Here is a 23,336-nt window from a genome sequence, read left to right on the forward strand (position 1 = left end):
CTTCTGTAAAATTTAAAAGCGCTGAGTTGATTAAAGCTTTGAAGGCTAGAACGTTTTGCTTGTCAGTTGCCAGGGCGAAGCCTATGGGTACAAAGAAATTTTTATAAAAATCTTGTCCCTCTACAGCTTGTGCCTTGGGGACCCAATTAAGGATGGAGGCCACCTCATGGTCGTGCCTTGGAAGAGCAAGACTCTGCCCTGAGTCTGTGTAAAATGTGGAAGACTCTTGGGTTAAATTCACAGATTGGGGAAAAAAAAAAACAAATATTTCCATCTCTCTTTCTCTCTGTGTTCTTTCACCACTCAGCTAATATCAACTGTCACTCCCTTGGGGCATTTCCTGAAATTCCCCAAGGGAGCAACACCTGGGGTGTTGTATCTGGCTCCGATGGGGGAAAGTGTGTGAAAACAGGAGTCTTTTTCTAATTCTGACTCCCTGAAGATGCTTTTCTTCTCACAGAAGTCAGAGAAGGCGTGTGTGGTTCTCCCAGGCAGAGGAAATGGGCTCTGCAGCTTTGTTGAGGATTCCTTTGATCTATTAGCTAGCTTCACTTGCCTTCGTGAGTTGGGATCTTAGGATTGCAATCCATCACCAGGTACTGGCCCACCACGCCCAACTGGCGCTGTATAGTCTAGCGGAGTATATGAGTGTGTTTAGGAAAGTCTCCTCGGGTAGCTTCATTGCCTCCGAGTCCGCTGATCAATTTGGAGTTCTTTTCTTAGTCCTGTTTGTGAGTTATCCCAGCGCTAAAGACAAAGGTTCACCCTTGAACGGGTTAGGAATTTTTAAATCACTTATAGGATCATTCCTAGCTCATAGTAACTAATTGGGGGACAACAAACACCCTCCTCAGGTTTCTGTCATCGACAACTTAATCATGAGTGCATAAATATAATTTATTAAATTACTTGAATGGTTATCAGAAATCCTAAGTTCTCATAATGACTTTTTCATTTCCCACCAGCCTAGCTGCTGTACCTGGGGACACACATTGAGGGCATGGGAGACTCAGTTAAGCCTTGGATAGACCCTGAAGGAAAACAAGTCTGCATCTAGGCCCACCTTCCCCCACTCAGTAAAATGGAAGAAGCTTCCAGGTTCCTGCGAATGCGTGCTGTGTGAACATAGGCATTCCAGGTACTCAGATCCTCATGATGGGGGATCTTCTTTCTCAGTGTGTCCCACAGTAGGATGCTGAAGGCACCAAGTTCAACCTTCCAGCTCCTGAACCACAGTCCACAGAAGGAGAAGAGGGGCCCTGCTGGAATGTGTCCTGCCTCCAAAACCACTGGACACTTCGGGGCTGTTTTTCCCAACAGACTCCTGTCTGAAATGTCTCATTTGTGCTTAGCATTGGCTTCGGTGCTTTATATCAGTTGCCTGGGATAAAGCTCCACGGGGCAGATGTCCTTGTCTCCTGTCAGCAGAGCAGACAAATGAAATGTAAGGCGCAAGGTCTAGGAAAAAGAGACGAGGTCCTTGGCAGACTTGAAATCAAGCGCTTATGCTTGGATATCAGGCGTCTGCCTTAGCCTGACTTTAACTGTGTTTCTGAACAGAGCGCTTCTAGAGGACCCCATTTGCTGACATCATTACAGGGCCTGTGAGTTATATGGTTGTAGTTTAGGAACCTCATTGGAAAGAGGCTCTTCTTCTTAGACATTTGTTTTGCGTGTTTCTTTACGACAGGGGCTCATTCTGTAGGCTAAACTGGTCTGGAACTCGTTTTCCAGAGCGCTGCAATTACAACATGGGTCACTACCACTACCACTAGCGATTTCTAATTTTCAGGTGCACTGTCTTGACAGAGGCGCACGGAACTCAGCAGGGATCGCACTGAGCACTACTGACCCATTTTTCTACCAGACTTAGAGAACAGACCACAGTGGTTGGCGAGGCAGAGTCACACGCCCACACAGGACCTGCTTTGGAACGGATAGCTAGCATACAACCCATAGTCAAATGCCACGCCAGTCAGAGAATGTGAAAGAGAAAGTGTCAGACAAAAGCTCGCGATGACCCCAAATCAAACTCAGCACTACCAAGCAATCTTTTCTTATAGCCTGCGTGTAATTATTTCTCCTCTGGGTAGAGAGTATAGTGGCCAGGGTGGGAGGTGGAGGAATTTCAGGGCACTGAGTTGTCTCACTTGCTTGGGCACAGAGGGAGGTTTGCTCTGAGTCCGATGGAAGAGGGAGAGTAAGTTCCACTGACTGACTTCCTCCCACCCACTTCTGATTCATCACCCTCCCTGGTTCACTTCTCAAACATCCCATGACTTTACCTTTGAGTTCACTGTGGCTACTTCATGCATTTTAACTTTTATGAGTCTCCTGATGTCTCTTTTAAGCTATCATCGTCTTTCCTGCAAAAGTGCTTGGATTCCACATTTTCTAATTAAAACACGCTCACTTATTGTCTTACTAACCAGTGCTCTTTATGAGGACTCGTGATGAGAAAGTTAACTCAAAGCATCTCGATGTACTTCCCACCTCCTCCTGGAAATGGTAGGAGAAGTGGTTTTACCTATGGGAAATTGAATAACTTGGAAGAATTTTTGGTTTTGCTTTTTAATAAAACCATGAATGGGAGCTATTTAACTCCATGCTTCCATGTTCCTTATATTCTTGGTAAAGTGTTTGATCTTGCTTGTGAAAATCTTGAGTAGGATGTTTTGCAGAGGGCAGTCAGCTCCCTAATGGATCATAATAGATGCAACATCAAAACAGTTCCATGTTTAATTAGATAAAAACTCCCATCATAAAATGCAATGCGGCCTAATGTTACCAGTGGTGTTCCTTCGTGCTTATATCTCTGCGAATTAATTCAGAATTACTAGAAGTGGTGAGGCTAAGTGTAGTATGGGGTAAGAAAACACACTTAAACTCTCCAAAATTTTCAAGGTAATAGTGTGTTCGTGATGGTGACAGGTGGGCAAAAGAAGGAAGGGAGGTCCCTCTCAGTATGTGCCCAATTTACTTGGATCTCTGAATTGTCTTCATCCCTCCCCTGACATTTAAATACACAAAAACAATACTAAGATGGGATCCTCCTCGGGTACATCTTCAAAATTGTTTGTTGTTCCGTTCAGAGAATAGGGTGAAGTCTTCATGGAGCTAAAGCCAACAGACTATCATAAACAAAAAGGGGAAGAGAGACAGAGATCATTAGTGGGAATGGGTGTGGGAATGGAGAAGGAATGAAGATGGAGAAGATGGTGGGATTGGAGATGAGATGAAGGAGAAGAGGACGGCAATGGAGGTGGAGGAGGGTTTGGAAGACTATGAGGACTGTGATAAGTATAGGGGCAGGACTAGAGATGAGACTTGATAAACCAGGGGTGGTGATGAAGATGCGGGTGTAGATAAGATCGAGATAGGGATAAAAGTGGTGCTCTTCCCAAACCTATCACTATTTCCTCCACTATGGTGGACTTAGGCTCCTATAAATCACACAGAATTTTTTATCTCTACTTCCTCTGCAAAACAAAGGTCAAGAATTTAAAGCAAAAAAAATGAAAGTATAGTCACTATAAAATTTTCAGTTACTTTATTACAAAATGTAGATATTCTTTTAGTAGAAAACATTCAATTATTGGAAAGATGGGACGTGCCTAGAAGTAATCTCTGCTTCTCAATTTCTATTTCCAAGAAAATACCACTTGAAGGCTTATTACTTCAAGCTTCCAAAGATGTTTATGAATGTCTAGGCATATATTTTAATAGAAATGGAGCCATATACATTCCGCTTAGTAAGTTTCATTTTAACTTAATGAGATATTGTGGAAATCTTGTCAGGTAATTTCATGTAGACCTACTTCATTCCTCTTGTTAAGGTCTCTGTAATGTCCCATAATGCCATAATTTATTTAACCAATGTCTTCTTGATGGACACTTAGATTGCTTTCAGATTTGTGCTATTACAAACAGAACTGCGATGGAAAGTCTTGTCTGTATACCTTTCTTTGCATACTTATATGATTATGTTCAAAAGTTAAATTCCAGGAACTGAAATTGCTAGATCAAAGGGTATGGGTAATATGCATTTTAAAGTTCGGTAGATTGTGCCAAATTGTGCCCATCTCAATTCAGATGCTATGGTCTTTCTCTAATCACCTACTTCTCTGATGGACTAAAAAGAAGAATTCCCAAATTTATAGAGTTAAGGTATGGGGAGGAGAGAGGGTTGATTTTTTTTTCCTGAAAGAATATACATCCTTTCTCTATGTTTTTGTTTTGGATTTTTTAGTGAGGCAGATTGAACCCAGGAGCTCTTACTTGCTAGGCAAGCTCTCTCTTCCCACTCCAAGCCCATGTCACCCCTCCTTACTTTCCCAGCAAAGCCTTTGAAGAGGCATTGTTGAGGCAAAGTCTGACTTAGGGTCTTCCCTTAGTCCTAACCCCTTACCAGAAGCTGGGACACGGTGTGGCCCTTGTGACTCTACATACATTTGATGCCTCCTGTTTTCTCATTTGTAATGCGACAGTGTTTTAAATTTGTCCCCTCTCCTCATCTGCTGTGCCCCTCTCTACCTGCTGGGGCTACTATAAGAATGTCTAAGAGAGCTGACTTGGTCAAGTTTCTACAGCCCCGAGAGAAATCCCTGGTACAGCAGTGTGACTTTTCAAGCCATTACAGGAGAGCATGTGATCAAGGGCTGGACAATGCAGCAAAAAAAGATGGCCTCAGGCCAAACTTATGTAACCATTTTGTCTGAAACTGATTTTATGCTAGGTAAGGATTTTTTTTAAAATATCCCACCTACCATTGGTAATCTCATTGTCAGAGATGTACATAAGACTTTGGCTTAATTCAGTCAACATTTGGAGGTCCTATGAGTGACCAAGCACATTAAAGTACACTAGGAGTCCGCTGGAAAGTACATGCCCTCTCTTACTGTGAATTATAGCTAGTTGGGAAAGGCAAGAAAAAAAGATTGTTCATATTGAAATGGATGCCACTTCCGAAGACTCTGTGGGGTCATAGGTGAAGGCACACACACTTAGCTACCCAGGGAAGCCTGGCTGGAGAGAACAGTGTCTGTCTTTCACTTTGATTGGAGAGTAGGCATCTCAGGCCAGAAAGATGGAGCAAGTCTTAGGAGATCATGCTACAGAGACTTCAAGGCCACATCTGAGGCTCAGACACACTCTTGTCAGACAATGAGACTGGTGTCTGGCAGTCAGATTCACTGGGAGGAGAAAATTCCATTGACACCTAGAAAGGAAGCAAGCAATAGAAATGGTTCAGCTAATCGGGAATCCCATATCTAAAAAAGGCAGATAGAGAGAGGGAATGGAAAAGAGGGAGGAAAAATGAAGAATATAGCAATAAAGCGAGGTTTAAAGTAGGCAATGCGTGGGATACATGAGTAATTATCCCTATTACAGCAATGGCTAACAATTACGTTGAGGGCCTACTCAATATCAAGGACATGCTAAGCCCCATTTAATCCCCTCAATGTCTCTAAATATTTGCATGGAAGCACATGAAGATAGAACAATGCCAAAGGCTACACAGGTTACAGGCAGGCTCCAAACACCGTGTATTACCACCAGTTACCCATTAGCCACTGCCCTACTCAGCCTCCCGGAGGCAGCAGGTGTTGTCCATGCCTGCCACAGACCTGGTCTCGCTCCCATTTCCCAGTTCCTCACCTTGCTGCCATAAAACACAGACATTGTAGACACTGCTTTCCACCTAACCGCTTCACCCTCTTCTCTCACAAAACCTAAGAGTTAGAAAGAACCCCAGTTCAAGTGCAAATCTCTGAGCCTTCAGGAGAAACAACCTCCCCCTTCACCAGACTTGCCTTTAAGTTTTTACTAAATTCAACCTCATGCAAAGAAAATGCCCGCAGGCAGGCACCTGCCTCTTTGCCTCCCATCCCACCTTCCTGTCAGGTGGTTTTCAATCCGCCATGCCAGAGAGTGTCCACCCGCATCTTCATCAAAATTTCCAAGGGGGCACTGATAAGCTTTTTGGGTACGTAAGGCAAACCTGCACGACAATTCTCCTTGACACTTGAATTCTTAAGAAGCCTCACCCCGGAATCTAGGAAACCTAGTTTGAAAGAAGTCAGAGATCTTTCAAGGAAGCCACGTTTCCGCAGCCTCTTCCTTGCTACTTGTCTTGTGGCAAGGGTACTGCAGCATCCACCTGAGAGCATATTAAGCACCATGGCCGGATTTACAGGCTGATGCTAAATGATGGTTGCCTTATTTAATGGCATTTTTTTTTCCTTGACAATTGAAATGTATGGATCCGTTCGGTGCATTGTCAGTGAGTATGTGGCTGGCCTACAAAGACACTCCAATGGCACACTTCTGCGCCGCACTAATTTCAGAGTGTCTAGCAGATATATGTAGGCAAGCAGATGTGTCACAGGGGTTGCTGTAAAACTTAATTAATATCCCTGAAGAGCTCTTCTATCATTTCATGAAGAGTGCTACTTAAGAAGAAAATATTATACCTATGGATGCTGCACATATAACGGAATGTGGGTAAATATGCAGATGGGTTTTCTTATACTTTCTCATGCCTCGAAGGATCGGATGCAAAGTCTAATGGAAAATAAATTGTATTAAAGATAGCCATTTCTATGTTAGAATTTAAAAAGTTAAAATTAACATTGTCCTCACTGGAGGACTCGAACACTGTACACTTAGGCATGGAGAAGTAAATCTTGAATTCGTAAAAATGAATAACAGCTTTTGCTTTTTTTTTATTTTCTTTCACTTCTGCCAGACCCCTTTCAAGGACGGCTTTAATGCCTTAAAACTTGCTGGCAGTTGGGGACTGGTGAAATAATTCAGTCCGAAAAAGACTTGTCCCACACAAGCACGAGGACCTGAGCTTGATCCCCAGCACCTTGTAAAAGGCTGTGGTGTCATGCACCTACCATCCCAATTCTAGGGAGTCAGAAACGGGCGACTCCCTGGGGCTCACTCGCCAGCTCCCCTAGCCTAACCCGGGAGCCCCAGGTCCCAGGGAGAGACCTTTCTTAGGAAAACAAGATGGACGATTCCTGAAGTTCAACACCTGAAGCTGGTCTCTGGACTTCACAGGCATATGGACAAACGTGTACATGTGTAGGAGCACACACGTGTGAATACACACACGCACATGTTGCTGTCAATTGTCCTAGTCCATTTGTGATGTATAACAGAATAGTTGAGATTTGCTAATTTATATTGAATGTAAATGTATCAACTTATGGTTCTAGAGATTTGGAATTAAAGAATGAGGGGGCCAGCATTTGGCAAGAAGCTTCTTCGCAGAGAGAGAGGGAGGGAAGGAAGGAGAGAGAGAGAGAGAGAGAGAGAGAGAGAGAGAGAGAGAGAGAGAGAAAGAGAAAGAGAGAGAGAGAGATGCAGCTCAGCACTCACTGGCTTTGAGCAATCCACTTCCAAGATAAGAAACAAGGCTTACAGTGATTGTTCTGTCCGTGGAGGTGGAGTCCGCACAGCCCACTCATTCTCTCAAGGGACTCCCAATTAATACTGTGACAGTGCCCACAAGTCCAGTATCAGCTGGAAGGGGGGGCAAGCTTTCAAACCATGGCAGCAGGTGAACAATGATTCGGACAAGCCAATCCCATCTCTTCTTGCCAGCCCAGAAGGAATCTTTAAAAGTACTCAGCCGATTCTGTGGCACTGTTATACCTAAACATCCCTTCCTCTGGTCTTCTCTCCTTCCATCATTATTTCTTCTCTTCCCTGCCTTCCTCCCCCCCCCAACCCTCTTCTATCCCCCAGCAAACAGGCCCAGAGCACCTATGGAAACCTAGAATATGCCCCTTCTTGAATTGTGATTTGTTTTGTGGGGGCCTTGTTTGCTTTGCTACTGTCAGTTTGTTTTCCCATCCCTTCCTGATCCCAGCATATGTTTTAGGAGGCAGGAAAGTCCACTATAGACATCATAGATTTAATTCTCAAATAAAGAATAGCAGATAGTGGTTTTAAATTGGGGGAGTCACATGGTCAAGTCAGACATGGTGGCACACTCCTTTAATCCCAGCACTCTGTAGGCAGAGGATGTCCTAGACCAGTCAGGGCTAAACAGTGAGATCCTGGCTCATGAAAAAAAAGTACTCATGTGTTCAAATAATCAGAGTAATAATTATTATATAGTACTAGGAAACTTTTGGGTATTTAAGTAGTAAAAACTTGTAACGACTTTCAGCACTTCCTTGAATTCTGTGCAGACCCAGTACATGCTCCTTCAGTCTCTGTGTTTCCTATGAGCTTAACTCGTGTTGATTTAGAGGGTCCTGTGTTCTTGAGGTCCTCCATCCCCTCTGCCTCTTACATTCTTTCCACCTCCTCTTCTACGGGGTTCGCTGAACCCTGAGGGGAAGGCTTTGATGGAGACATCCCCTTCAGGACTCAGCATTCCAAGGTCTCTCACTCCCTGCACAGTGTCTGGCCGAGGCTTATAAATATGTCCAGGTTCTTATAAGATAAAGAAAGAAAGGAAGAAAAGTCTACTTCCAATCATGCTCAGAGGAGTAAAATGTGACAGCTCTACACCGTGTGTAACTTGACGGTCACAGCACAATATACTAGGGCATCTGAGTGATTAAAGACTGCATGTAGGTCCAGGTGTTCCCTGTGTTAACATCTGGAAGACTGTCAACATGATCCCCCTTCAGCATCGCGGTGAATGAAGCGCTTTCTCCTTGACAAAATCTTTTAAGTACCAAAGAGAAGAGACTATAAAGAGAGGTGCGTGAGGGCAGGGCTCCTTTGTAATAGAGGAGCGAAAAACAAGAGAAACTTAGAGGAGCCTCATCTCGGTGTAGGGGACTTTCCAGAGCTGAAAGCCACTCTGATTCTACTCTTTTGAAAGTGATTTAGATGAGAAAATGCACCATGAGATCTTCATGTTCGCAGAGATACCACACCTGTGAAGATAAGCCGCGCTACAGGTGGGCAGGGACACGACAGATAAGGAGCAAATACATTACCAGGAATTCTCACAGACTTCGGGGAAGATTATCTGTGCGTTCCCAGTTACAAACGAGGAGCTGGACCGGAGATTAGGGTACAGGGATGTGTGGAGATGTACAATCATTGTATGGCTAGGGAACAAAGGGAGAGCAGAGCGGTAAAATGCACACCGTCGCGACGTGGAATCTTAGAAATTAATTTTTAGAGATGCATTATCCCACTATTTTCCAACCCATTGGGTGTCTGCGATAGAAATGGTCAGGGCAGTCACACCTGGTGTGCCTCAGCAATGACACAGAAGTTGAAAATAACAGTTTCAAAAAGAAAGGAAGGGAGGGAGGGAGGGAGGGAGGGAGGGAGGGAGGGAGGGAGGGAGGGAGAGAGAAAGGAAGGAAGAAAACAAAAAGAAAAACAATAAATGAGGCTGGAATGGTAGTTGCCAATGAAGTGATGTTTTGCAAGCAAGGAGACCTGAATTTGACCCCCAGAACCGCATAAACAAAACAAAATAGCGATAATATAACCAGGTTTGATGATGCCATAGTACTAATCTTTTGTAGGATTTGTTTATTTATTATGTATACAGTATTCTGCCTGCACATATGCCTGCAGAAGAAGTTATCAGATCCCATTATGAATGGTTGTGAACCACCATGTGATTGCTGGGAATTGAACTCAGGGCCTCCAGCAGAGCAGCCAGTGCTCCTAACCACTGAGCCATCTCTCCAGCCCCCAACATAGTACTTGCAACCTCCGGCCCTGTGAGGAACCCTGCTTCTGCCCCTGCAATTAGCAGTTCCCTAGGAGGGTGAGACTCATTCACCACAGCATCAAATGACAGCGTGTGACGTGTGTTCATGCTCGTTGATTATAGCATGACTTGGCTTCTTACTTAAGGCCTTAATAGCAAATATTGTATTTGTTTTGGAAATGGGCACAGTTGGGGTACAATGTATTAAACTCTTCCAAGGCTCCTGGGCTCAGAATTTAGATCCGTGTTCTTTCTCAGCCCTTCCCATGGCTCTGAAATTCCATTTTATTCTCACTTTGCAGAGGCATCTGAAGCTAGGGAGTTGAGCTGCTTTTCTCAATGTCCTGCCATGCCTGGGACTCTAAAACATCTCTGTCATAATTTGTGTTTTCCTTCTCCAGACAGTTTTGAGTAGCATCTATGAACAATCAGAGATGTTAAAAAGCAAAATAGAGAGAAAGAAAGTAGTCTTGATAACGTGACTAAAGAAACGTGGTAAATTTGCAAGGCGGGCCCAACAACAGGAAGCAGAGCGTAATGAAAGGTTTCAGACCCGAGGCTGTAGAGATGGGAGAGGTCATCCTGTTTGACAATTATATCTAAAGGGTTATGTTCTTCCACCCTGGCAAAGAGGGAATACTCACGTAAATCTGTCTAAAATGGCTGTCTCTGTATGCGCATTGTTTGGTGCATCCAAGGTCAAGTTTCAAGTCAAAGTCACAGTCTTTCTTTTGTTACCTAATGTGTGTATATTTGTGTGTGTGTGTGTGTGCTTGTGCGTGTGCGCGCATGCTCGCCCACCAATTAACTTGGGGGAAAAGTCACCAATTTTTTTCACAACACCAGAACTGGGAAAAACAAAGACTCCTCATTTCATCAGAAAGACTCAGAAACGGTTTGGTTCAGAAAACGCCGGTTTCCTTTAGTGACCTCAAGAGACCCTTACCTGTCACACGGGATAGCGGTTCATTCCACGAAGGAGGAAAGAAAACCAAAAAGGTTTACAATGAAAAATGCTCTGGTATGTCACAGTGTGACACAAATTTAAATATCAAGAGTCAAGGTTTCTATTTAGACAACGGAAGGCAATCAATTGAGTCACTAATTATTCCAGCTGTGAGTATTTTGGGTACAGCTGCAGATTTTGGAGATAGCAAAATAGAGGATTTTCTCACTATTCATGAGACAAGGGGCTACAGTGGCACCCTGGATAACCTGCAAGGCCCTGAGACAGGAGACCATGCAAACCTGTTTATCCCTGAGACAGCCCCGACCCAGAGGCTGAACACGCACTTTCTGTTACCCTGTTTGGATGATTGGTGGCTTGTTGTTTTTATTTTTAAGTCAAGAGCTAGCCATTTAAATTATTTCCCGAGTTTCCTTTTAAAAAACCATCGTTCGCTTTTCAACCCAAATATCAGTTCTCAGAGGGAAGAGACAAGCTCTTTCGCCATCTTCCCGAAGTGCTTTGGGAGGGGCTGGCAACTGCCGGAACGAGGATGCATCCTTTCCACAAATAATCAAACTGGCACGAGGTCGTGAATATGTGACAAAGAATGCATAGCGCATAGTTCCCGTCCTCAAGACGCTTCACAGCCACCCGCGCTGGCCATTCCCAGGCGATTCTGCTCCTAAGCGTGCTCCATGAAAATCCTCTCCCAGCATTTCAGATCTCCTGTCGCGTTCACGAAGTAAATAACGTCATGGTCCACCTTCCAGAGACATTGACTAACTCACCCAAGGTCCTACGGTGATGAGCACGGTGCCTGGCTGCAAGCACGGTCCGTCTGCCAGATCTGCAAGATGGCAGCTGCCTCCTTGGTATATGATACAATTGCTTCTCTAAAATAACAAAATCAGTAGGAACAATAAAGAATGCTTATGTGTACAAAGAAGGCTGACCTAATAGTACCAGCCTGTCACCCACGAGTTTACAACTTTGCTTTCTACTTTAATGTAGAAACTTGGTTTCTTGACCATGGGTCCGTTTCATGAGAGGGCCTGAAAGATGACCCTGATGCTGCTGTCCAGCTGGCAACTGTGCACAACAGTAACCCACAGCATATTTTTCAGCATCCCTGGCTTTTCCCATCTCAACCTGCGTATTCTATCTCCTCTTCCCTTTCTTGTCACGCCTCACGTCTCTTGCCTCTATCTCTCAGAAACCTAGACATCAAATTTCCCCTGGACTGCCACCATCACGCTCCTGTCGGAGACCGTAATAATAATACCAAGAAGGAAAGTGGTTATTTAACCTCTCTCCAGCTAAATGCTTTATTATAACTCCTGAAAACCTAATTACAGTAACTTTCCATGCTACAGTACACTTCATGGCCTGACTCTTTATTAAACCTACTCCTTTAAAGACAATAAACCCAGTGCTTCAAAGGCCAGGGCAGGCCGGGTGAGACCAAGGAGACCTTGTGTCCCATTGCACACCTGACCTCCTCACTGAGCCCTGCACCCCAATTCCTGCTGGTTTTCTGTCTTTCTCCTTTTGCAGGATTTTTTTTTTTTTGTCAAATTTCAGGCACCTCCTGGACGATATGAAAAACATCTCAGGGATTAATGGGCTTTGTGTGTATCAGTATTTCCATCCACTTCTCTGAAGAGCCAGGGTTCATTTGCTTGTGGGGGAGGAGGGTGTCAGTTTTCTCAGGAGAACAATACTTGACACCTGGCCTGCCTGAGAAGCAGAGCTACTCTGGGGCATATGGCGCAACATGGAGACCCCTTCAGGACTTTTGCTGTGGTTCTAGAAGAATGTTTCCTGCAGCCGACTTCCTGCGTCATGGAGAATAGCATGTCCTCGATGGTCATCCCCGGTTGTCATACTATAGTGTGATGAGCGAACAGGGGACAGAGTGAGAGAGAAAGGGAGAGAGGCAGGAAGAGGAAGACAGCCTGACCTTTGGAGTTGCTGCAGGGGGATTATTTGTGTAGTACATTTCAGTTTCGAGGCCCTGCTGGGATAACCCCCTGGGAAAAAAGCCAAACCAACAGGAAATCAGGAACCCACCTCTGGGGACCCCACTGGTTTGTTGCCTGCTGGAAAGTGGTATTTGGCATTAAAGGATTTTAAGTATTTGTTTGCGTCTTGCTTCGGTTGAGTTTGAGGTTAATGACAAAGTTCACTGGTGACTGATCAGAGGGGGTGGGAAAGACTGTAAAGAAATCCTTTGTTGGAGCCTCCAATCAGCAGCCACTTGTTCTGGAAGTTTCCAGATGAGTCAAGCATCCTGTGCATCAGAGATATAAATAATAAGAAAAGATCCACAGCTTTCTAAACAGGCAGACTCTTGCATGGATGCCATGTGGAGGTTTTTTATTTGTTAGGCTTCTTTTTGAAATCTCTCATGGTTGTTGAATCGGGGGGGTGGGGGGAGAAGGGTGTACCCTTAATTTCCTAAGTCAGTTTGAAGTAGGTACCTGTTATTCTCTAATTCTTCCTCAAATCCATGTCTTTGCTGTCATGTAAAGTGCACAGGAGGAAGACTATTAGGTATGCTTCCTCCGTTCTTATTAAATGGTTTTTTTTTTCACTTGAAGAAAAGTGATGATATTGACCCAAAAGACAGAGAGATCAGAGTGAGGTACCGATCACTGTACTCTTAGGAAATCGCAGACACGGGATCCAGAGCTGAGCGCACAGGTGGAGGGAGGGGCAGGTCCCTGCTGGCCTTCCTGACCCATCCCCAGCCCCCCCACCTAAGTCCTGCAGACTGAGGGCTGGAATCTAAGCCCTATTCCCCACACGGCTAGGGAGGGAAAGAAGCTGGCAGGTTCCACTTTGATTCTTTTGTAAAACATCAAAGAGTGGCTTCCGTCGTCCCTTGAAGTGTTAGCAAACTCCAAGGACAGCACTTTGGGGGCCCCTCGTGCGCCTCGTCTTTCCAAGGCACAAGTGGCCAATTCTGAGAGCAATTGAGTTGTGCTTGAAAAATGTCAAGTGCATTTGGAAACTACACATTTCTGCTGACGCCTGGAGTCCTGAGCCGAGCTATTTCCATGACCAACCGCTGGGAAGAAGTTCAGCTGGGGTATCAGAAATGATTCCCCGCCACACACTGAGTAGGCCCCTGAGGGGGGAAAAGCTGTCTTCATAGCAGGGTCAGTGGGAAATCAGGATTCTCCGAGTCTTCCTCCCCACAGACATGTGACCACACCATTCTCTTGTGGCTCGTGTTTTTATTATTATTATTATTATTATTATTATTATTATTATTATTATTATCATTATATTTTACTCAATCTTATTTCTGTTTTCACTATTCAAAGTTTTTATATTTTTCAACTTAAAAAAAGATCTTCAAACAGAAAAGTTTGGGAAGAACAGCCAATGAAATGCTAACCACCCGACACGATGCTGTCCTCGGCCAAGTGTGTCTTACCTGTCAATAGAAGGAAAGCTGCCAGCCGTCACAGGGAATCATTTAGAAGTTGAAAATTTCGTGACACTTTACCCAAAAGGCATCTGACGCCAAAACCCACATTTTCAGCAATAGATATAGTGACAATCTGAAACATTCTGTGTCAGTTGGACATATTTGGAAGTTGTAAACTAGATTAGAGTTTCTTAATCTTTAATGTGTTTTAAGATCACCTAAGACACAGCCAGTGCCTTCCTACAGTCAGAGGGAGCCCAGGAATTTGTACATTTTCAGTCAAACCCTCAAGTGATGCTAACTCAGGTATCTGTAAAGAAGAGTCTGAAGATCATCTGTTTTTTTTTCTTTCGTCTCTTTTCTTTTCTTTCTCTTTTTGACCATCTCTTTCTTAATTGTTTTCCTTTTTTATTAATTGTCTTAGATTAGCATACAAAGAAATGGGTGTCTTCGTGAAGATCAATTTTTTTATCAATGGGGGGGTTCACTAAACTTTATCCTCTATAGATTGTATTATTAGGGTATGACTATTTCTTAAGAGAAACAGGATTCTACATTCTTTTGGTGTTTTCATTTGGTCATTTTTGAACACCAGAAACTGAAAAGGGGTGGGAACTACATGGGCTCTATTTAGCCATAATCATCACAGACAGCATGGTGCCATTGAGCAAGCCAGAAAGCATAGGCCGCATTGATGCGGTCCCCAAAGTCTGTGGGCCCTGTTTTTGGTGGGGTATTGTGTTGTGTGTGCAGATATGCACATACTCACTAACACATAGGCAAACATGAAAGTCCCATCTAAAATCAATCATCAAGATTGCAGAAGGAGCCTTAATTTCAAAATCTAAAATGTTCATAATACTGTGCTTGTAGCATATATAATTTCAACCTTGGGACACACTGTAGAGGTCAGTCACTGAACAAAAATGACCACTGTGGCAAAGGCTGTATTCTAGATGACAAGTCATCGAACTAAATAAATCTGATAAGCACCTCATCATTTTCCACGTAGTAGCAATTCAGTTCTGATGTTGAATGCAGACAGTAAATAATGTACATGTGAATATGCATATGTGCATATAATAAAGGAAACGGGGTGCCTATCATGGTGAGGGAACTATAGAGAATGAAGGGGGCTTGGGTAAGACCTCTGGGAAAATGGCATTAAAGCAGAAAGCCAAACACAATGAATGGAGGACTAGCCACATATTTCCAAGCAGCAGGGATTCGAAGCACAAAGACCCTGGGGTGGAAGTCGAAGTATGATAAAGAGAAGTAAAAGGACAATCTGACACGCACGCAGTAGAGGAGGGCAGCGCGACAGGATTTGGTTGGAGAGGTGCCACAGTCAGGCCAAGCAGGGTGCCGTAGACCCAGGGAAAGGCCCTATGTCATTCCAAGTAGTATTGGAAGGCTTTATTTATGGGTTATTGGAAGAAGAACATGAAGCTAGCTAGAAGGAAGTGTGGGAAGCAGACTGTGTTGTCTAAAAGAATTTAATAAAGAAATATTAGAAGTTCATAAAGAAATCTCTATGAACCAGTTCAGAGTGTTACAGTCTGGGAAGATGACTCAGTGGGTAAGAGCACTCGCTGTGCAAGCCTGGGGAACTGAGATCAGACTCCCCAGTGTCTACGTAAGAAGCCCATTGTGGCCAGGTTCATACCTGTAATTCCGTAGAGTGAAGAGATGGAAACTGGGGCTTGGTTGCCACCAGCACAGCTCTGTGTTCAGTGAGAGAATGTCTTAAGAAAGTAAGGTATAGGGTCTCCCTCCCTTAGACACACACACAGAGACAGACAGAGAGAGAGAGAGAGAGAGAGAGAGAGAGAGAGAGAATGATGCCTTTCGTCTCATCCCCAAAGATACAGCAACATGGGTCTCCCTTCCTTAGACACACACACACACACACACATACACACACACACACACACACACACACACACAAAATGATGCCTTTCATCCCATCCCCAAAGATAGAGCATCATGAACAGTGCTGTTACAGGGCTGGAGAAATATCTCAATGATGGCTCTTCCAGAGGATTTGGGTTTGATTCTCAGCACCCATATGTCAGCTTATAACCATCTGTAACTCCAGTTCCAGGGGATCTGATGCCCTCTCCGGCCTCTGACAACACCAGGCATGCAAGCAGTATATAGACATACAGGTAAAACACTCATACATATAAGATTTTACATACACACATACACAGAGCGTTATTATGATGCAGTTTCTAGTGTGAGCTGAAATGTCCAAGGCAAGAGAGTTGGGAGCACACAGTCATGGAGGTAAAAACCCAGCTTATAATTATAGGTGCCTTTTGTCCTCTGATAGAAGGTCAGGCAAGCCAGGGGACTGTGACCTTTGTGGTTAGAAGGGGGAAAAGATAGGTGAAATTAGTAGGAAAAATTTTCAGAAATGCATTGATGAGATTCTTTAGGAGCTGAGATGAGGGAAGAGAAAGAGGTTAAAATGACTGCGGCACTAAGACAGACACAGGGGAAGGCGGGAAAGGTGAAGGAAAACAATCTAAATGTGGTTGTGGCATACAATGTGGAAGACAAGATGCTTGATACACCGTCAGGACATGGGTTCATACCTGAAAAACAAGTTGTGTTACATATGCAGATGACTGTCGGTGATGGCTGAAGTCTTGAGATTGGACGGGATACTGGGGGCATGAGAGTTTGAACTCACATATTTTTTGAATACTCATTAATGTCTCCTTATTGTGGAGAATGATCCAAGAGAAAAAGTTAATGGAACCCTAAATCAAGGGTCAGGATTTCTACTCTAGTTTGCTTTTTACTGGGTATTTCGTGGGTTAGTACTGAGCTAGTCGGCAAGTTCTTGAAATGTGTGTTCCACAATTGTCAAGCTTTAAATTAAAACTTGGATTTTTGAGCTCCAAAAATTGCTGAGTAAAAGCTAGTCATTAAGAAGTGAGTAGCTACCATGAAACTCTTTAGACTAAGTGCTTTTCTTAAACGGTCCTGGGTGGTTGGTATAGCAACCATGGATGCAGCACCTGCAATTGTACTACCCCATGATAGTGATGCTCAAGAGTAGGGCTGAGCGACCAGTGTGAGCTAACTTGTCCATGAAGAGCCCTGCTAGGAACCAATTCAGGGCTCTCTTGCTCCCTTAAACACCGTAGCTAGGGTCGTCTCTTCAGAAGACTTCGTTGATCCCATTAGAAAAGATCTATTAGGGCCAGGGCGATGAATTAGCACAATGGTTCTCAACCTGTGTGTCATGACCCCTTTAGGAGTCACACATCAGAGATCTTGCATATTAGACATTTATACTACAATTCATAATAGGAGAAAAATGATAGTTATGAAGCAGCAATTAAATAATTTTACAGTAGGAGTTCATCACAATATGAGAAACTGTATTATAGGGTCACAGCATTAGGAAGGTTGAGAACCACTGGATTAGTGGCTAAAAGTACTTGCTACCAAACCTAATAGTCTGAGCTTGGTCCCCAGAACCTGTACAGCAGAATTAAAGAGCCAACCCCCACATGTTCTCTGCCCTCCACACATGCTCTATCTATCTATCCATGGCATGCTCTATCTATCTATCTAGCTATCTATCTATCTATCTATCTATCTATCTATCTATCTATCTATCTATCTCTATCTCTATCTCTCTCCCTTTCCCTCTGTGTATGTATAATCTTTCAAAAAGAGCCAGTGTGTGTATGTGCTTGTGTGTGTATATATAATGTTCTAAAAAGAGCTACTGGCAAGAAATCTGAAGCCATATTTATGGAATTAAATGTGCATGCTTTATTGAGATAATTGAATATATTTATAGCACAAATAAGGTCTAACTATCAGTTGTTTGCTTTAATGTTGGTTATGTTACTTGTTTTGCTAAGCAGACACATTTCTGACATGATTCTCAGTCATACCAGACTCACTTGGTATATATAAAGGATCCAAATAGTTTAAATATTTCTCGGCATGCAATCAAGATACGAATATTGATAATGATGGTGATGTTGCCTTTAGACACCTATGGGAAAGCCTGGCAGTCCTCAGTAGGAAGGGCAGTATGGTACACTAGGGAGCGGTAGGTCGTGCTTGAACTCTGGCCAAATAATTGAGAGAGGCAAAGTATAACTCAAGCCCTGTCTTATCTCTATTATTTTACTAAAACACCATAACCATGGCACTTTATAAGAGAAAGCATTTCATTAAGCTTATGGTTTCTAAGAGTTGAGTCCATCATGTTGGAGCAGTATTGCAGCAAGCCACAGACATGTTGGCGGAGACTGTTGAGAGCTCATATCTTGATCAACAAGTAAGAGGCAGAAAGAACACTGAGAAACCACAAAGCCCCTGTGACACACCTCCAACAAGGCCATGCCTCCTAGATTTTTCCAAACAGTTCCACTAATTGAGAACCAAGTCTTCAAACATATGAGTCTATGGGAGTCATTTTCATCCACACCACCATAGCCCTGGAATCATATCCTACTCTCTAACTCCGAGCTTAAGAATTCTCGTATTTAAAACTCTGACAGTCTTATTGTGCACACCATGGGGCTCCAGTGAGGAATAAGTGAAATCTACGGCCTTATGACAGATATAAACAGCCATGAAGTAAAATACATACATGACTGGGCATGGGTGACGGGTGACACACACCTTTAATCCTGCCACTTGGGAGGCAGAGTCAGGTGGATCTCTGTGAGTCTGAGGTTACCCTGATTTACACAGTGAGCTAAGGACAGTCGGGGATACATAGAAAGATGCTGTATCAAAAGATAAAAGTGCATCTACTGAAAGTATGAGGAATGAGAAACTGCCTGTCTTGGCATCTTTGCATCTTAGAATTGAAGCAAATGCAACTACAAAATAATGGAAGGACTCCAGCCATGTGTGCATGCATGCAATCATTTGCTAAGGTCTCCTGTGGATGTTGGAATCTTTACTGGGGACTAAACACACCAGGATGAACTAGGACCAGACTGCACTACAGCCCCTGCCCTGAGCAGCTAGACTCTAGAACGTGACTAGCCATCCATACCTTTCATCTTCTGGACGTGTCCTTGTTTTAAATAAAGTGTAGCCAGTCATACTTCAAATCTTATCCTTGGCATATATATGAAAGGGAATAATCTCTTGTCAGAGAATTGATGCCCTGTGAAATATCTTTGGAATGACCATCCTCTGAGTAGTCACATGGTTTTTTCATACTTTATGTTCTATTATAGAGTTATCACATGATAGGTCTGGGTACCAAGGACACCATATTCAATTGATGGGCAAAGATGTTTTTGAAAGTAACTACGATCACAAGGCCTAAAGATGCAGCCCAAGTAGGAAAAGTGACAAATGGTTGCTGCTGGCGGAAGGAAAGATGGGAATGGACAGGAAGTGAGGGGAAAAGAGGCAGTCTCGGGCAATACTTAATAGCTGAGATTTTTACCTAAAGACAGATCTCTGGGTTTTAAATCCCCAGCCAGTTACCTGACTTCTCCCAATCCAATGTCTGAGATCTAAATTAAGGATATTATAACGCTTAGTTTGTAAATGGTGGTGACAACACATGTCAAGAGCCTTCAATTGCACAGATCTAATACGTGGTAATACTCAACATCCGCATCATTGTCATCATTTCTGAGTGAGTGACAGTAATTCACTTCTCATATTTGCTTGGTACGCTTTGCTGGATTCTTCTATATGCATCTTTCTGCATCTATGAAAGTATAAAATTAGGAATGCTTGTGGAATTGAGGGGCATCACCAGCAAAAATAACCTTTGCACACTCACGTGTGCGCACACACACACACACACACACACACACCACACCAAGGAAAGGCAAGTTAACTAACGTTTTACTCGAACTGTACAAAAGTACAAAGTAAAAGGAATGCCAGACAGCTCAGCCTTCATTAAGCCAACCGTGGCCAGGCTGACTCTTCCACTCGTCCTTGCAGGCACTTCCTCTTCAAGACGTCCTCTGGAAGCACACCCCTGTTCAGCAGCTCTTCTCCGGGATACCCTTTGACCTCAGGAACTGTTTACACACCGCCACCCCGTCTGCTGCCGCGTAATACGTTCTCCAGGAAGGCCTTCAAGCTGAAGAAGCCCTCCAAATACTGCAGTTGGAAATGTGCTGCCCTGTCGGCCATCGCTGCGGCCCTTCTCTTGGCCATCTTGCTGGCCTATTTTATAGGTAAGTCAAAGCAACCTTGTTCACCATCCTGGTGGTGAGAAGGTGGGGGGAAGAGGCCATGGGCTTGTGACTTTAGAAGCCTTCTGCTGTCTGTGCAATTTGCCTGTTGGCTCTTGAAAAACATAATCGTGAGTGATGGATAGGAGTGATTTTTCCCTCCTGGAATCCATTCCAGTCATGACTCTAGCTGACATTTATCAGAGGTGAAGTTAAGCATTCTGGCTGTGTCTGTTCTTGGAGAGGAGCTGAGAATTATCTTTCCTGCAAATCCACCCTTTGCTTCCGTGGCAATCACCTAAATTTCTCCATCACTGAATTTGAACGCAAACCAGTGCTCTGATATTTATGCATCCCTGGTTCCCTTCAGCTAGAAACTCAAGACAAGGATAGGTGTCATTTTGCACAAAACATTTTGACCAGGGAGAAAGCCAAACTAGCTTGCTGGTTTTCAGAGTTACGGAACTAAACTGAGATCCAGAGGCCAGGGCCTACTACCTGGTCTTCCTCTAGACTCAGATCACTCACACACAGTTGACCTTGCCCAGCTTCCTTTATTTCCCTCGGCTCGGCCTCAGGTCTCATCTCATTGCATGGCACTGAGTCTGAATAGGGTTTTCATCTGTGGCAGCTGTGCCCCTCCAGTGTAGGGTGTGCACAATGGTAGCAAGCAGGTGAAGCTCTTAGGGTCCCTTCCTTCTTGTGCCATGGGTGTCCATTTGCATCCAGGTGGTACCACCATGGAACTATGCAAAGCAGCAGATGCTGGGAGCTCAGAGGCAGGGCGCCACATGCAGATGAGCGTCCTGGGCTGGACACAAAACCTGTTCACAGTTCGTGTACCCCATTGCTCCTGCTCTGTCAGCTAAGCTTGCCAATGGCAGATCTCCTGGCCCAGGCAGAGGCCATGGTGATGTTTGTTAAAGTTTATTTGAAAAATTTGATGGTTCTGGCTTGCTTTTCGGGCTGCTATGACAGATCTCCCCGGGTTAGCTGTGCCATGTGGCAAAGCAAACCTATAAAACACCAGCTAAAAGAGGCTGACTCCCAAACAGCTCCAAACATGCAGGCAAAAACTCTTCCTCTTTAGGAAAAGTAGACAAGGTGGCGCTGGTGCTGACGAAGCTGGCCTTCCTTCTGCCAACCTCAGCCCTCGTTTCTTGCTCAGTGGTGGGACTCCTTTACTGTCTTAATCCTATCCCTCTAGTATGGTGTCTGCCAGAGAAGAGATAGACCAGTACTTCCCAGGGCATTGGACCTAAACTTTCCTAATGGCAGAGAAGTATAATGGTGTGTCTCTAGAAATGTGGGGCCCTGCCCAAGGTAGACTAGTATAAATCATTGAAAGACAACATACAACAGTATATTCTACAGTATTACTATGCTTGCCTTAATATAGGAAAGTAGACATTTATATGTTCCTTAACAGCCGTGTTTATCAGTAACAACCTCTGAAAACTGAGAACGCTGACACCCCAGGGAGAGGAAAGGGGTGATGTTTGTCTGGAGTGTTCCAAAAGATTTTTCACGCTGACCCTCAGTTCTCAGTGGTGCCTGAGGTCTGGCCTGCTTCTTACCTCTTGATGAAGGATACAGCAGTGGATTGACTTGAACCACCCTCACCCCATCACCTAATTGGCATCTTTGTGTTATTAGAGGGAACTTCATGTGAGTCCCCAGGTAGTTGTTGCAGAGGCCTGGTGGAGGCAAACTGAATGCGCCCTTAGGGTCTTTGCATGATGTGGCTGTGTGTCAGAAACTTCAAAAAGGATCCATGTGTTCACTTCTCAGGCTTAATGTTCTGTGGGGCCAGTGGGCACCACAGGGAGCCCAGGTATAGAAATTGAGGCACTGCCTGCCTCTGCCACTGGTATCCCCAGTGTGTCTCCACCTCCCCTTGCAAGGAAGAGATAGATGGCTAGCACCTGATTTATTGAGCTCGATAGTTAAAATATAATAGCTTTCTGTAAGGGTGATCACATAAATGGGCAACCGTGTAGTGAGAGTTTAATGTTTTAATCAGGTGCGTAACTTGTAAATGATGGATTAGGAAACATATTTATCCTCAGTCTGGAGGCTACTGGAAGCTGGTCCTGAGCATCTTACTATGGTTTATTGGTTTATAATCCATCATTTCCTGTTTTGTATGCTTTAGGTAAGATTATGCTTTGACCCTGGAGTATTGAAAAATAGTTCATGACTCAAAATGAGTGATGTAACAGACCAGTTTGCCCAGCAGTAGAGGCAGAGCTACAAGGTGCTCTTAGCCCCTCCCCAGAGATGACCAGAGATCTGCAGACTCGGTGAGGGACCAGGACTCTAAGTGCTGACATTGGCCCCAGCAATCCGTTCCTCTGTGGAGAACCATTTGCCTTCTGAGCCCTGGCTTCCTAAGTACAGTGTGAGGGCACGATAGTTATTTACGGACAGAATCTCTGAAGTACAGTGGGGATTAATTAATGTGTATAAATCACTTTGAAGATGAAAAGCAGTATATTATTAATTACAAAGCTGCAGGGGCATAAACATGGCATTGCAAACACAGAGGAGAGTGTTGAGGGGCACAGGCATTGATTGCACCAACCTAAAACAAGTCATTGGGGAAGGACAGAAGGGAAACATAAAATCCCAGGCCCCCCTGTTAAAGAGACTGGCACATTCAAGACCTCCGTCCATTCTGGTTCACACACAACTCCCTATTCCACGAGAACATGACAGGTCCTGAAATTGAAGCGTCAGCCCCAGGACATTTATGGGCAGGCAGTGGGTTCAGGCCTGCCAGGCATTGTGACAAATAGGTCAAATTATCTTTCTTGCATGTTCAAACCCGTGGAAAGAAGCCTTTCCAGAAGTGAGCAATTTGGAATAGCTTCGCCCCATGGCAAGCTCTTCCATACATCCAGGCATGCGGTTAGATGTGCCCTTGTGCAAACGGGAAGATATGGGCCTTCGCCAACTCAGGAGAGGTTGCCCTAGTTCTTGCTCATACAACTGGGGTGAGAGAATTTTCATGGAATGTTCTTCTGTCAAATCCTCTCTGCACCAAGTTCCCCTAAA

The 23,336-nt window shown here is 44.1% G+C and overlaps 1 protein-coding gene across 4 annotated transcripts in view; it reads left to right on the forward strand.

Moving 5' to 3' along the window:
* The window catches only part of Tenm2 (teneurin transmembrane protein 2), a 1,241,175-nt gene that overhangs the window by 956,684 nt on the left and 261,155 nt on the right, over positions 1-23,336 (forward strand). For all 4 annotated transcript variants that reach the window (XM_085694277.2, XM_085694278.2, XM_085694281.2 and 1 more), the window contains one exon: positions 20,044-20,282. In XM_085694277.2, coding sequence (XP_085550403.1) covers positions 20,044-20,282 — 239 coding nt within the window. The remainder of the gene's footprint in view (positions 1-20,043; positions 20,283-23,336) is intronic.

Source organism: Myodes glareolus, chromosome 9 (genome assembly GCF_982192425.1).
Source record: "Myodes glareolus chromosome 9, mMyoGla1.1, whole genome shotgun sequence".
Classification (NCBI taxonomy): domain Eukaryota; kingdom Metazoa; phylum Chordata; class Mammalia; order Rodentia; family Cricetidae; genus Myodes; species Myodes glareolus.